Source organism: Felis catus, chromosome B2, assembly GCF_018350175.1.
Source record: "Felis catus isolate Fca126 chromosome B2, F.catus_Fca126_mat1.0, whole genome shotgun sequence".
Taxonomy (NCBI): domain Eukaryota; kingdom Metazoa; phylum Chordata; class Mammalia; order Carnivora; family Felidae; genus Felis; species Felis catus.
The window spans coordinates 139377355-139392319 of NC_058372.1; the positions used below are offsets into that span (position 1 = coordinate 139377355).

The following is a 14965-nucleotide window of genomic DNA, read 5'->3' on the forward strand; positions in this document are numbered from 1 at the left end:
CACGCTTTTACTTGAGTGGCCCCTGTAAGCAGAAGTCGGGGCGGCCCAGGTTTTGTGGAGTCGGCCTGGTGGCTGACCGGGCCCACGCTCTTCACTCAAGTCCGCTGAAGGATACGTAGGGGGTTTGCTTGCGAAGCGGGAGCGCTGGCCCTGAGTCTCCTCCTTCATTTTCACAAGGTCCTGTGACCCGGGGACATGGGTCCTGTGACACGGGTCGGTGGTACTGAGGGAGCCCTCTCTTCTGTGGAGCCCGTCTCCAGTGTGAGCATCCGGGACCCGGAAGGAGCCCCTCTGGGGAAGGAAAGGAGGCCGACGGTAGAAAGGGGGCAGGGCGGTACCCAGACGAGAGCATTTGTCCCGAGTAAGGCACAGTTGGCTTGATTAGTTATCTTCTCAGGTCATTCGTATCCCATTTTGTCAGGTGTGTTTTTGTAGAACTTTCTTTCTTGCCCTTTGCCTGTAGTGTCAGTAGGCTCGGCTGCCAGAAAGCTTTCAATCAAACTAAAGATCTGTGAGGGAAATACCAGACTGTTCTCCGTCTGCCGTGAAAATGGCACAGTCTTGGGCTTATTTCATTTGGTGATTTTCTGAGGCATTAGTGCTCTGGTGTCTGAAAGATGCCACGGATGTGCTGAAGTAGTCAGAGGCCACGCCAGGGCCAGCAGACGTTGAGTAAACTGTGACCAATGTGACTTTTCTTCCCCTTCTAGAAACTACTGTTTTCCCTTGGAGGCTCTTTCCTTTATTACGCGGACCATTTTAAACTGTACAGCGGGTTCTGTGCTAATCATATCAAAGTACAGAAGGTTCTAGAGCGAGGTAAGTTGCTGTGCTTTTTTTTTTAAATTGTTAACAGAGTGAATTTGCATGTAACAAGTAGGGATAAATGCAGTTTTGATGGATCCTGCTCCGTTCTTGACCTTGAAATCGAGAGATATTAAAGGGAAACTTTTCGGTTTATTTCAGTTTATTGGCAACAGTGAACATATGTCCTAAGCAGAGAAATTTCTTTCCCGTGTGTCACTCTGCTGTTCAGTTACCTCTGGATTCTTTTTTACCAAATGCCTTGATCTAAAAACTCAGAACCATGAGCCCCTGGATGGGGACAGAAAACACTATGCTGTTTTGTTTCTTCCTTGTTAACCTTCTCACGCCCAAGGAATCACTGCACTCATAAGAAGTGTTAACTAAACTTAAAGCCTTTTTTGTGGAACCAGGAAAAAACTAACATTTAACAGCCCACACCCTCTCACTGAAATACCTTTCATCTTTCCACTTAAAAAAATTTTTTTTAATGTTAATTTATTTTGAGAGAGAGAAAGAGAGCAAGCAAGAGAGGGAGGGAGGGAGGGAGGGAGAGAATGAATCCCAAGCAGGCTCCGTGCTGTCAGCACAGAGCTTGATTTGTGGGGCTCGATCCCACAACCCATGAGATCACGACCTGAGCTGAAATTAAGAGTCGGACGCTTAACCAACTGAGCCATCCAGGTGCCTCTCTCCACATCTTTATCCTCTCACTTTATTCTAGTGGCTTTAACTGAAGACCCTCATTTTCTTTTGTCTGCGTAGACCTCACTCTTCCCTTTCGTGCTGCCATCAGACATCACTCTGTGGAACCGAGAGAGATGCCTGAGTGCGGGTTCCTGCCCGGCAGCGGGTCAGGTTTAGGCACACGGCCCGTGCCCTGAGCCACCTGGGCTTTCGGTGACGGGCCAGCCCTCCAGCCCAGCCTGGGAAGTGTATGCAGAGATCTGGTGACAGCCGTGACCTCCTTTAGGTGCACGCATATTGTGGGGAATGTTGTGGCACAGTTGCCAACACCGTCCCGTTAACCTGCTGTTCGGTCCGGTCCGGTCCGGTAATACCCAGACCAGGAACGCGGCTTTCCCTGAGGTGGCTCTGTTGCTGAGGCTTCTCTCAGTTACGCACACATCTTCACGTACAAGATGACAGTTCTCAAATCGGTCTCTCTCTGAAGATGCTTCTCTGTCCCAGTCTTTGGAACTCTCATACATTTCTGGTGGCGAAGATCAGAGGAGGAAAAATCAGTGATGCCGGCACAGGACTTGAGGTCGTGAGCAGCGACGATTGGGTTTGTACGGAGAACATCAAACAAACACGGGAGTGTCTGAGGCTCGGACGGTACAGGCATCTTTTGAAAATGTGTGCGGTCCTGTTTACGTTCATCAGAACCGTCTTACCAGGCTGCCTGACTTCTCCGGTGTGAACTGGGGGATAAGACCCGAACCTGCTGAAACCTCAACTGTTATCATGTCTTCAATTCCTAGGATCAAAATGACTCCCCCCTGCCCCCACCCCCCCAGGACTTGAATGCCTTCTTTAGAAATCCAAGTGGCCTCATGCGGTTCACTCCCGTTATAATTCGCTACCACTCTAGAAGCCAGTGAGTCAGGGCTCTCTTCTGGGACAGAACTCTTCTGTATTTGAACGTTTCTTAGTTGCATCAACACGGCGGTAGCCGCCAAGCTCAGTTCTAAGCCCCCTCCTGTGTGTCATATGCTTCTAAACGGCACTGTCAGAAAGGATCTCACGGTGGTTGTTCAGTGTTTCTTTCTCCAGACCAGGGAACAGACTCTGCGGTATCGTGGAAGGCATGTGGAGGTTTATTCCAACACTCTGAGCATTAGCCGGCTCCACGGATGCACCCCTGCCATTTGGTTTACATCTGGATCTTTCCAGTTTCGTGGAAGACCAGGCTCAGGTTTAAGAAACGGAGTCTCGAAGTGCCGGGAGTTAACGAGCTCCAGCCCAAATCTGCCTCTTGTACTTGTTTAAACAGAGACCTGACTCCATCGGCGTTTCCTCCCAGAAACGCCTTCTTCTTGAAGGTCAATACGCAGTAACGTTAGCGCATCACCAATGCTTTGCTCGGTTCTGAAGGATCGTCTCGCCATCCACTTGGGTAGTCACATTCAAAATGGTACCACACCTCCTAGAAGTTGTAGGTTTTGCCTTTGGAACAGAACCCCAGGTGAGGGTGTAATTTCATTCAAATCGGCTGAATTCCAAACAGCTGGTCACCCAGGGTCAGCAGGTGGAATCCAAAGCAGCCACTTGTGCATCCGTTGGCTCTCTCGAAACTAAATGGAGTTGGGTTCCCGTGCGTGCTCTTCGTGACGTCAGACTCTGAACACAGGGAGTGTTCACTGCCCACAGAGGTGCCGTGTGGTGGAAGGATTGGACTGCTCAGAGCTGTGGAGATGAAGGCAGCAGTGCTTGTCAATTTATTTTAAAAGAAAGATAGGGGTACCTGGTGGCTCAGTCAGCTAAGCGTACGACTCTTGATTCAGCTCAGGTCATGATCTCACGGTTCGTGAGTTCAAGCCCCACGTCAGGCTTCTGCGTTGACAGTGTGGAGCCTGCCTGGGATTCTCTCTCTCTCCCTCTCTCTCTCTTCTCCCACCCCCCCCCCCCACCAAGCCCCCCACTTGTGCTCTCTCGCTCAAAATAAATAAACTTAAAAAAAAATAACCCCTAAGTATACAGAATAAGTAACAATCTGTGCTAGAATGGTGGTGGGGGGGTGGAATACTGGTTTATTTTGCTATGGGATTCTTCTGTAGAACAGGATGATACGTTTTCGTGGCTTTGTGAATTGGTTGAAACTCACTTTTTAGGCACCTAGAACAATCTCTCTCACGGGTTTGCATGTGAATATGCCTCGAAAGTCAGACATTCCTGCATTTCGACTTGGTGTTCCTCTCTGGCCTATGTAAGCTCCCTTTGCCGGTGGGATTGGCCCCAGAGCTGTGATGCCGAATCCGTGTTGACGGCCGGGTGCCGGGCCCGCTGAAGCATTTGGGTTTTTGTAAAGAACGCCATTGGGAGGGCTGTTGAATAGACGATCTGGGACCGCATTAGAAACGAAATGAAGTCGGGTTTCGTTCACGCTGCTGTGCTCTTCTAAGGGTCTTTTCCCCACCTGCTTGTAGCTAAAACTGATCAAGCCTTCAAGGCTTTTCTGGACGCCCGGAATCCCACCAAACAGCATTCCTCCACCCTCGAGTCCTACCTCATCAAGCCAGTTCAGAGGGTGCTCAAATACCCTCTGCTGCTCAGGGAGCTCGTGTCGCTGACGGACCACGAGAGCGAGGAGCACTACCACCTGACAGGTGAGGAGACAGAGGCAGCGCTCGTGAACGCCACGGCTGCCGGCCGCCAGCCCGCGGGGCCCCTCTTCCCGGCCTCGTTTCACACGTGGCGACTGCAGTTCCTACAGTGACCGAGTGGGGATTAAAGGAGATGATTCACATAAAGCACCCATCAGAGCACCTGCTAAGTGGAAAGTGCCCAATCAGTGTTCGCGTTTATTACGAGCGATACTTTGTGCTGCCTCATTCCGAAGAAAACCGGAGTGGAAGGCCATCTGTGGTTCTTCGTTGTAATGACTAGATGGCAGTGGGCTGTTTGAGCCCTACCTGAGCATGAATGCTTCTGTTAGTAAGGAAAGCCTCGAGTCCTGGCCGGAATCTTGAACTTACCACTGTTGGTAGGCCTTAAAATTAATAAACTGACAATTTCCTACTTTTCAGAGGCACTAAAAGCGATGGAAAAAGTAGCCAGCCACATCAATGAGATGCAGAAGGTCTATGAGGATTACGGGACCGTGTTTGACCAGCTTGTGGCGGAGCAGAGTGGAACAGAGAAGGAGGTCAGTGGGACTTCCGGATCCTGAGAAGCGTGATGCGTTTGTTCACTGAATCCGTAGGCACCCTCCAGAGCAGGCCGCCCTGTCCGGGCTCTCCTGGAGGAGGGTGGGCCTAAAGTTTCTTTGATCTAAGTGCTTACAATAAGCCACACCATTTAAGTGTAAATGTGACATAAAATTCATGACACCGGTTTGAGAATGTAACCTTATGTCACCTTAACACTGTACAGAAGAAAATAAATCTCATTTAGCTCGTCCCTCCCTCCTCCTCCCTTTCCGTGGGGCAGGAGGCAAGACTGATGCACAGAGGCCGGCGCATCTATGGAGGGCGCAAGCTGGCAGAGACCGGATGAGTACACGGGTGGGGACCAGCCTGTGGGGAGAACCTAGGGCTTTTCCGCTTTTCTTCCTTCGCATTTGACATCGGTGGCCACCTCCTTATTTACGGACCTAGTTGTCCCTAGAGTGACACCATCTCTCTCTCGCTCTCTTTTCTGGCTGATTACTAAATCAGGATCTTGAGCTTTTAAAGGCTACATGTCAGAGGGAACATAGTTTCACTAGAAAAAGGCAAGGACAGAAAACAACTGGAGTTGAGGTTTTTTATTAGTTTCAGCGCTGGTGCCTCTTGATTTGCAGGCCCAGAGCAGTTTGTGGCTCGGGGCTGGTGAGTGCACTAGAGCCCCGGGTAAATATTAGTGAGGACAACGTAGGAGAGCCTTGAACCGTCAGGGAATTGGCACCGTGGAGTAGGTCACGAGGCGTCTCACCCACATACGACGTGTGCACTGAACAAAATGCCTTCCCAGTTAGCTTCTTTTTCAGACGGTTTGATGCGTCGCTCGTATTTTCAAAACTTACGCTATTTAAAGGCCCCATGTTTACAGGGGCCATAATAGATCGAGGGTGCTTGCATTTTGGCAGTCACCGGTATACGGTGACACACGTATGTGATTCACGCTCCCAACGGGAGACGGTCTACCCCCCGCGGTCTCCATGTCTTTCTCTCTCGTTTTTACGAAACAGGTGACAGAACTTTCCATGGGGGAGCTTCTGATGCACTCTGCAGTCTCCTGGTTGAATCCATTTCTGTCTCTAGGAAAAACCAGAAAGGACCTCGAGCTCACAGTGTTTGGTTAGTATGCCATTCGAAAGCGCATAAACTTACAAAAGGCTGGTGGTGATGAAGAACTTCCTAAAGCCACCAGGCCGGCTAACTCCGGGTTTCCGAGAGTTAGAGTCACTGTCATAAGGGCTTTTGACTTCACAGAGCCAGCCTCCAACTATGTAAAATGCTGTCACTGTGCATACTCATTATCTTGTTCTCCCTTCTGCTTGGCTTAGTGGTTCTGGCCAAATGTTACAGGAACAGATCTCTTGAGGCTATTTTGAAACCTGTTATCTTAATTGTTTGCCGCTTTTCAAAATGTCTTAATTCTCACTGAGACCCAGTATAGACCCTGTGTTCTCACCGACATGAACACCATGTCCTCAGAGTTCAGTGAAATAAAACAAGAATTTTTTAAAAATTGCCAAGATCTACTTCAGATAACCATTCTTATTTTTTAAATGTTTATTTTGAGAGAGCACCCATGTGAGCGGCAGAGGGTGGGGTGGGGGGCGGGAAGAGAGAGAATCCCAAGCAGGCTCTGTGCTGACAGCACGAAATCAAGAGTCGGACACTCAACCTACTGAGCCACCCAGGCGCCCCCAGATAATTGCTTTTAGGTGAGCGGGTATACCTGCGTAATTCAAATATGACCAGAGGGAAGTATCATTTATTTACTCCTGTGCCGGCATAATGGGGTCTTAGAGCTTCATAAGTTTGAAGAGCTTTGTTCTTTTCAAACGTTCAGCTTCGGGGCACCCGAGTGGCTCAGTCGGTTAAGTGTCCAACTTTGGCTCACATCATGATCTCACGGTTCATGAGTTCAAGCTCCACTTCGGGCTCTGTGCTGACAGCTTGGAGCCTGGAGCCTGCTTGGGATTCTGTGTCTCCCTCTCTCTCTGCCCCTACCGCACAAGTGCCCTGTCTCTGTCTCTCAATAATAAACATTAAATTTTTTTTTAAATTTAGATATTTCCCATAAATGTCCAGATTAAAAAAAAAACAACAAAAAAACATTCAGCCTTACTTAGTTCAGCCTTGGGACAAAATCTGTATAAAACAATGAAAGGCTTTTCTTTTTCTTTTCCTTTCCGTAGTCTTTAAGAGAGCTGTCATACTGGTTTATAAAGAACACTGCAAACTGAAGAAGAAACTGGTAAGACGAGAAGTAATTGTGATCACAGCCGCCTTTCCAGGGCTCCCTGTTCCTAGCAGCGTTGAGCTGAGAAGCCTGCTCAGTGTCACGGCCTCGCTTGACTAATGTGACTTATTCCTGGGGTGACTAACCCGCTCAGATACTCAGGGTGACTTCTTGTTCTCCCCACAAATGACATCTGTTTTAAAAAGAAGATAGAGCCAAATAACCTGTGCTGGGCTTACGTAGAAAATCAGCTTTCACATCCCTGAAAACGGCCCATGTTTGTCCCGTACACATGACAGACCGCGTAACTTTGGTTGTTTTCAGATCACTTTTACCTTGGCTCAAAACAAACCCAACAGCTTAGCTGAATCAGCTAATAAGCCATCAGAGTCATGACCGTTCAGAGGCAGTGAGGACACAGAAGGCTTGGTTGTCATTCTTGCTTGTCTAGAAGTCTCTGTCCCCCTAACTACGGCTCTGCCCTCTCCCCGAGCACTCCGTGAGCTCTTTGAGAACTGGGAGCACACCCGACCCGATCTGGTTCTGCACCCTGAACACTCACACAGCCGCGGCAGCCCTGCCCACGGGGAGACCTTAAAGTCCACTCCCTGCACACCTCCTCTCTGGGTGAGAGCATGTTCTAACACCTTTCTTGGGGTGGGGGGGGCTTTCATATTCCAGCCCTCGAATTCCCGGCCTGCACATGGCTCTGCCGACTTGGATCCATTTAAATTTCGCTGGTTGATCCCCATATCCGCGCTTCAAGTCAGACTGGGGAACACAGCAGGTAATTGGTTTGTGCAGTAGGATGCCAGGAAAAGGCACTTTAAAGAGACTTGTTTGCATCGTGGAATGAAAAACTAGGAGAGAACTTCGGGGATGATTTTTGGGTTTTATTTTATAGGCAAGGGAAACGGGGACAAGAGAGGTTGTTCTGAATTTTTTTTTTTTTAACACACTTTTGCGGAAAGTAAATGCCAACGGATGGCTTTTCTTTGCCAAATATGTCTCTTCATCGTTTCCTTATCTTCACTCAGTGGGTTTCCACTTTTCTGCCTAATATCCTTGATACCCTGAAATCTGTTAAAGAAAGGTCTACAAATTTAAATTAAAAATATTTTGAGATCCCAGAAAATTCCTTAAGATTAAGCAGTATTATATGTGATATTAGAAAAAAAAAATCTTCAACCTTAGAGAATGTTCAGAGATCCTGTGAGACCAACCATGTTCTGGTGACAATGCCTCTGGTGACAGAAAGGACCAAGAGGCTGAGGCACGTGGCGATGTCCTGGGTCCCTGTTTACTTTTTGTGCAAACTGCTTACCTTTCCTAGAACAACTGACTTTGGGCTGGCCTCTTTTACCCCAAGTACCTGAGCACAGCCCGCACTCGGTTCCTTCCGAGGAATACAGTGAATGGACGGGGGTTGAAAAACAGGATCCGTTCAATCTGTTGCCCAGAGAGGTGAAATCCAGGGCTAGGGAGAAAGCACGTTCAGATGGGTGGAAAACTTTACCAGGAAACATAAAAAGTAACTAAAAAGTACTTAACTTTTGAAAACCATTTGTGAAAGTCCAACATAGAATGAGCCACGGAAGAAAATGAGGAGACCCGGGACAGGGAATATTTGACTTGAGTCTTTGTCAACTTCACATCTTTGGCAGAGTTGCAGACCCTTGTCTCCTCTTCCACAGGGACAGAAAATAATTCCATATGGGAACTGATCCATACGAAGTCAGAAATAGAAGGACGGCCAGAAACCATCTTTCAGCTGTGCTGCAGGTACTACTGACTTCCAAAAAATACAGCCGATGGGAATAAGGCCGAATTATGCTCTCTCAAAAAAGGGAGTTTAATTTTAGTGCCCTCCTGAATTTTGATGACTTCAGGTTCACACCCAGCCTCCCCCGACACGGCAACTGTGCCTGTAATAGAACACATTGATTAAATATACATCCAAATCTTAGTGCTCCAAGGCACTTCAAGAACCATCACTTTTCACTCTGAAAAGAGTGTAAGTGAGGAGACCACAGAGCCCACAGGCTGGGTAACTCGCTGCCGGTCTGTCCTGAGATCAGATGACACCGAAGGACCAGGGCACGTGGGGTCGGAGCATGACACTGGATGTTACTGCTGTTTTCTCTTCTCTCTTCACTAGTGACAGTGAGAGCAAAACCAGCATCGTCAAGGTCATTCGATCTATTCTGAGGGAAAACTTCAGGCGTCACATAAAGTGTGACTTACCCCTGGAGAAAACGTGCAAGGATCGCCTGGTACCTCTTAAGAACCGAGTTCCTGTTTCGGCCAAGTTAGGTGAGAACTTTGCCGGCCTTGTGTTTATTCAGAAAAACATTCTGAGCTTCTCTGCAAGGATGTGTGTTCTTGCGACACGGCGGTTAAGTCCTCCTCGCGTTGTCCAGTCCCCGGGGGGGGGGGGGCTCCGTAAGCTCTGAAGCAGACACCCGAGTCCACGGAGCCGTGCGAGAAGGTGGTGGCGGTTGTTTTCCTTTTAAGACACCTGAACTGCCTCCTGCTCCCAGACCTTGTAGTAAACTGTATCCACTGCCAAGCCCAAGGCCTCATCTTCCCTCCAGCTGACACAGCTCAGAATCACCATCTCACCTGTTTCTTCCACCGAGATGGGGGGGCGAGGGCGGGGGGGGGGGGAGGCGTGCTTTCGTCACCACCATCATCCCGGTGCTCAGAACGGCTCAGGGCATCTAGAAAGTCGTTGCTTGATGAACCGAGATCTTCTGCTCATTCTTATCCGCTCAGTGAGTCCGCAAGTAAACATTCCAAGTCACGCTCTTCTTCAGCTTTCTGCTTGCTTTGTAAGATTTCAGTGTTTTCACCTTTCTTCATTAACTATTTTGTTAGCATCTTTGATCTTGTGTGTAGTCTTTTAAAATACTTGTCTTTATTTTGGTCACAATTTGACCTCTTCAAATTTGCTGCATACTTTCTTTCTGTTTCCCTCCATCGCCAAAACAAGCTAGATCCATCAAAAACGCACTTATTGTCTACAGAAACCTCACAGCTGGGAGCTCCCCTTTTCCCTGCAACCCGAGAGTGAGGAATTAAACACACACAAATGATTATTCATATTAAATCTCTGAAAGTTGGCTAGAAATGCCAACAGAGACCGTTGTCATGAGTGATAAAGGGCGTTTTTCTACTTTTAATTGAGCAGCAAGGGAAATAAGGGGAGACAATAGGCACAGAAATGTGGTAGAATCCTGGTTATCAAATTACAAAGCACTTTAGTGGAAGAAAGGAACATAGGTTTTATTAATAACTTTTTCATGTATCCATTGGCAGACTGAGAATCCTAGCCCTTGTCACAGTTTATAGCTTGTTGTTCTGGCTAAACAATTGAGCTCCGGTAACTGGTCATCTAAAAATGCCAAACCCTCACGGCACCTGGGTGGCTCAGTCGGTTAACCGTCCGACTTCGGCTCAGGCCCTGAGCTCACGGTTCGTGGGTTCGGGCCCTGCGTCGGGCTGTGCACGGACAGCTCGGAGCCTGGAGCCTGCTTCGGATTCCGTGTCTCCCTCTCTCTCTGTCTCTGCCCCTCCCTCTCTCCTGTTCTCTCAAAAATAATAATCATTTTAAAAAGTTATTTTAAAAAATGGTCATTAAGAATAAAAATGGCAAACCCTCCAGCATAAAATTTCAAAAAAACCTATGTAAAAAATTGGCAGTATCTATTTTTTTTTTTTTTACCCAAGTCCCAGGATAGTTGCTAATAGAAGTGAGATGGTAAAATCTAAAGGGATTAAGATGTTAGCGCTTAAACGCGCAATGCCGGAATTACGCATTGTGGAGTCTGTTTCTCGATCATTGAAGGGAAGCGTGATTTTCTCATTGCAGCTTCCTCCAGGTCCTTAAAAGTCCTCAAGAACTCCTCGAGCTGCGAGTGGCCCGGCGAGCCCAGCAAGGGCAGCTCCCTGGACTCGGACGAGGGGAGCCTGAGCAGCAGCACGCAGAGCAGCGGCTGTCCCCCGGCTGGGAGCTCGCAGGACTCCCCACAACGCCCACCTGCAGGCCCGGCTGACTTGTCCCCCGGCCTCATCAAAGAGAGCGACATTCTGAGCGATGAGGAGGATGACTACCATCAGACCCTGAAGCAGGGCAGCCCTACCAAAGACATTGAAATTCAGTTCCAGAGACTGAGAATCTCGGACGACGCGGACGCGAACCCGGCCGACCGGCGGCCCAGAGGCGAGCAGCCCAAGCTGGTCCGCGGGCACTTCTGCGCCATTAAACGAAAAGCCAACAGCACCAAACGGGACAGGGGAACTTTGCTCAAGGCACAGATCCGTCACCAGTCCCTCGACAGTCAGTCTGAAAATGCCAACCTCGATCTCAGTTCTGTTCTGCAGCGAGAATTCAGTGTCCAGAGTTTAACATCGGTGGTCAATGAGGAGTGTTTTTACGAAACAGGGAGCCACGGAAAGTCATAGTAGGATTTCCATCCGACGCGGGTTAAATGGCTTGTTTTACCTTTAAACTGGTGGTAAAGTGGAAATTGCAGAAAAACTATTCGTTATTGGGTTTTGTGCAGCATACGTTTTCCCACGAAATAGTTGTAAAGATTTAAGTTATTTTAATTTATTGTAGATCAGAAAACTAGATTAAACTGATCAGAATCTGTAAATTACTTAGTTTATATCCCTTTTGAGCAGGTATCAAAAATGACTTAGGATCCTTAAAATTGCAGTCTATTTTAATTTATGTGGAAAAAGATGGAGTTGTGATTAATAATTTTTAAAAGGTCATTCCCCCCCTCCCCAATCCTCTGGGCATTTTCTTTGAGCTGTTAGTTTTTGCTTTATTTAAAGCATATTTATTTTAATGTGGGTAAGGGGCACAATGTGCAGATACTTCATTTTTGTAAGGTTGTAATAGATGCTGTTTATACTGAACATGTCCGATCTATGCAGTATATATATTAAAAGAAAGCTTGTACTGTATGTTATTTGATTATTTTCTCTACCGAGTTGTACAGTAAAAGGGAAGTAAGTCACACCTGGTCATCATATTTTTATTGTCCTTCCAAAGTGGACCAAAGCGTGTACCTCTGGGCAGCTCAACTTTGGGAAAACCAACATCCGCAAAGCTGCTTGCCACCGAAGCGGCAGCTATCGTCGGGATCTCTCCTTGTCGTTCTCTCTTTCCTGGTTTTTGCTTTTATTTTGCTTGAGTTCTTCTCTGAAATTATAAGTAAAGAGGTGTGGGTCTTCATCACACATTTTCCGGTACACGTCACAGAGGCTCTTAAAATGGGAGACAGAGAGCTGGCTGGGTCGAAGGGTAGGGTCCACGTCCGCCAACTCTAACAGTTTCTCAGTGCTTTCCACGCGCTGAACTTCAGGGAATAACATCCTGAGAAGAGAAAATAATCAGACTGACTTGGGGAACTCTGTAAGTCATGATGCCTCCTACTCTCATTTGAAAATGACATCGTTTTGACAACTGACCACCGGAGGGGCTGGAAGAGACAGCCGGCTGGCTTGGCCGCAGGGCTCCGAGCCGGTGGGGAGGGGTCTCGGTCTCGCCACCAGGCAACAGGTACGAGGGACACTGAAGGCAGAGCTAATGTGACCTGTGCCATACGTCCCCGTGGGAAGGTATTTTCCACAGCTCCATCAGTACAAGTATCGTTTAAGGTGACATCTGCTCAGTTCCATTCTTAATGTTTGATTTGCCTCATTTTTAAAAAATTTGCCACATATCTTAATATGAAACTTGTCTAATTTCTCCTCTATAATTTGAACTTAGCCTTGGGAACTCTACACCCCCCCAGAAAATGACCTTGACCTTACTATGCAAAGTCAGAAAACCGGTGACGTGAAAATGCAAACAGATCATTCTTTTAGATTTACCTTGAGGCATCTTTAAAATTGATTTGAAGTATGTATTTTAAACTTCATCTAACCAAGCCAGACCACTGTTTTAAAATGAATGACAAAACTGACTGAAATGTTGGAAAGCTACCCCTGGATTTTCTTTTTTTTTTTTCTCAACAGTTGGAGGCTCTACGGAGCTCAGAGGTCATGGCCGGCTGAGATGGGAGTTTTCCTTACAGGCTCATGGTCCTGGAGTGAAGAACTCCACGTTCCCTACAGTGTCCGGGCAAGCTGCGATCTCGGGGTTTCAGTTTCATATCAAGGAGGGGTTTGATCACTCGGGACCAATTTGTGGGTGTATATGACTAAAGGACACCAAGAGGTCCAAGTGGGTCACGCTATTTGGGGTTCCTATCCGCATAGGGGACTGTGTATATGAAACGAAGGGGCCCATCACTTAGCTTGGAAACACAAGGGCCGGCTCTGGGCTCAGGCCAATTTCGGGATTTCCAAAAGTAAAATGTGCTTTTTGTGATTTTTTTTTTTTCCCCTCCATGAATCAGGGCCATCACATAAAACTGTCCCAGTCACAGCCTGTGTGAAGGGGAAGCATCCCAGCAGGGGCCCGCGGCCTTCATCGCAGCCAACACTGGGCCAGGTCCGTTCCTTCGGTCTCCGCTCGAGAAGCAGGACCTGTACGGTGATGTAAAAATCCTGGCCTAATTGGAGTTCACAAACGGCAAGCCCAGGATTGAACATCAGTCCGCTCAAATCCTCAGGAGTGAGTTTTCGGGGACGGTTTCAGGATGCGGCTGGCCAGCCGTACCTGAAATATGTGCTAAGGGGACACTTCGCAAAACCAGAAAAAGAAGTGGAGCTTTTCAAATGAGGGGGATTTTAGAAAATGGGAGATGCGTGCCTACAAGGCCAGGCCCAGTTTTTAAACACACACACCCCTTCCTGCCTTACTTGGGCCGAATTAAACATTTTCTTGGCTGCCGCCAGACACAGAATACCACTGTGCTCACGTCAGGGCCTTTGGGGGCACGTGGACTGTAAGCCGCCACGTTCAGGCTGCGTTTGCGGACAGTGGCCACGTGCATGTGCAGAGCAGTGAGCACGGCGGAACAGAGGGGCTCCCCATTAAATACTTGGTGACGCCATTCTGGCTGCTCCAGTGTTAACTTACCTTCTAGTTCTCATTGTGTCATATAGCGACTTGATGGAAAGAAAGCACTTAGAAAACCCAAGTAGTGCGAGAATACATTCGGTCTTCATTCCACGTTTCTGACACAGAGCTCTTAAAACCTTTAAATTTCCGGATGGGGTGATAGCATATTTGTGATTACTAATAAAACTCCTTTTCAACCATACCTGAGTTTATGCTACTGGGGGGCTCCTGGCGGGTCCCCCGATAGCTTCGGGATGGGGACAGGTGCCAAAGGAAACAAGCCTGATCAGAAGGTTGGAACTTTCAGTCTCACCTCCCCCACGCCCTCCGGGCCCCCCGGCCCCCCAGGGAGAGGAGAGGGGCTGGAGACCAAGCTCCATCACTAGTGGCCAGTGACTGTACCAGCTGTGCCTAAGGGAACATCCGGAGAGCCCTTAAATGATGGGGTTCACAGAGCTTCCGGGTTGGTGAAAACAGTGAGGTGCTGGGAGGGTGATGAGCCCAGAGAGGAGCCCTTGGCTCCCACACAAACTTCGCCCCACATCTCTTCCCTTTGCCGTCCTTGAGTTCTGTCCTTTATGGTAAGTTGGTAAGTGAAAGGGTTTTCCTGAGTTCTGTGAGCCATTCCAGCAAATTACTGAACCTGAAACGGCAGGGGTAGGGGGTGGTCACACAAATCCCAGAAATCCCCAATTCATAGCCTGTGGGTCAGAAATACAAGGGGGCGGGGGCGCCTGGGTGGCTCAGTCGGTTGAGCGTCCGACTTCGGCTCAGGTCATGATCTCGAGGCTTGTCAGTTCAAGCCCCGCGTCGGGCTCCGTGCTGACAGCTCGGAGCCTGCTTTGGATTCTGTGTTTCCCTTTCTCTCCGTTCCTCCACTGCTCACACTCGATCTCTCAAAAATAAACGTTAAAAAAAAAAATACAAGTGGCAACCTGGGACTTAGGACAAGCATCTGAAGCGGGGGTGGTCTTGTGGCCCTGAACCCTTAACCTGGGGGGTGTATGCGGCTCCACGTCAGTGTCA

General features: G+C 48.3%; 2 protein-coding genes across 23 annotated transcripts in view; one reads left to right on the forward strand and one right to left on the reverse strand.

Annotated features, from left to right (window-relative positions):
• TIAM2 (TIAM Rac1 associated GEF 2) overlaps positions 1-11892 on the forward strand; it is a 325018-nt gene extending 313126 nt beyond the window's left edge. For all 21 annotated transcript variants that reach the window (XM_045058261.1, XM_019831415.3, XM_045058262.1 and 18 more), the window contains 9 exons: positions 711-819; positions 3954-4133; positions 4554-4672; positions 5696-5804; positions 6875-6933; positions 7600-7705; positions 8613-8700; positions 9077-9231; positions 10790-11892. In XM_045058261.1, coding sequence (XP_044914196.1) covers positions 711-819; positions 3954-4133; positions 4554-4672; positions 5696-5804; positions 6875-6933; positions 7600-7705; positions 8613-8700; positions 9077-9231; positions 10790-11382 — 1518 coding nt within the window. In that variant the 3' untranslated portion in view covers positions 11383-11892. The remainder of the gene's footprint in view (positions 1-710; positions 820-3953; positions 4134-4553; positions 4673-5695; positions 5805-6874; positions 6934-7599; positions 7706-8612; positions 8701-9076; positions 9232-10789) is intronic.
• Positions 11893-11949: 57 nt separating this feature from the next.
• The window catches only part of TFB1M (transcription factor B1, mitochondrial), a 65877-nt gene continuing 62861 nt past the window's right edge, over positions 11950-14965 (reverse strand). The window contains exon 7 of one of the 2 annotated variants that reach the window (XM_003986680.5): positions 11950-12304. In XM_003986680.5, the coding sequence (XP_003986729.1) occupies positions 12061-12304 (244 nt within the window). In that variant the 3' untranslated portion in view covers positions 11950-12060. The other variant, XM_045058273.1, reaches the window with a different exon arrangement.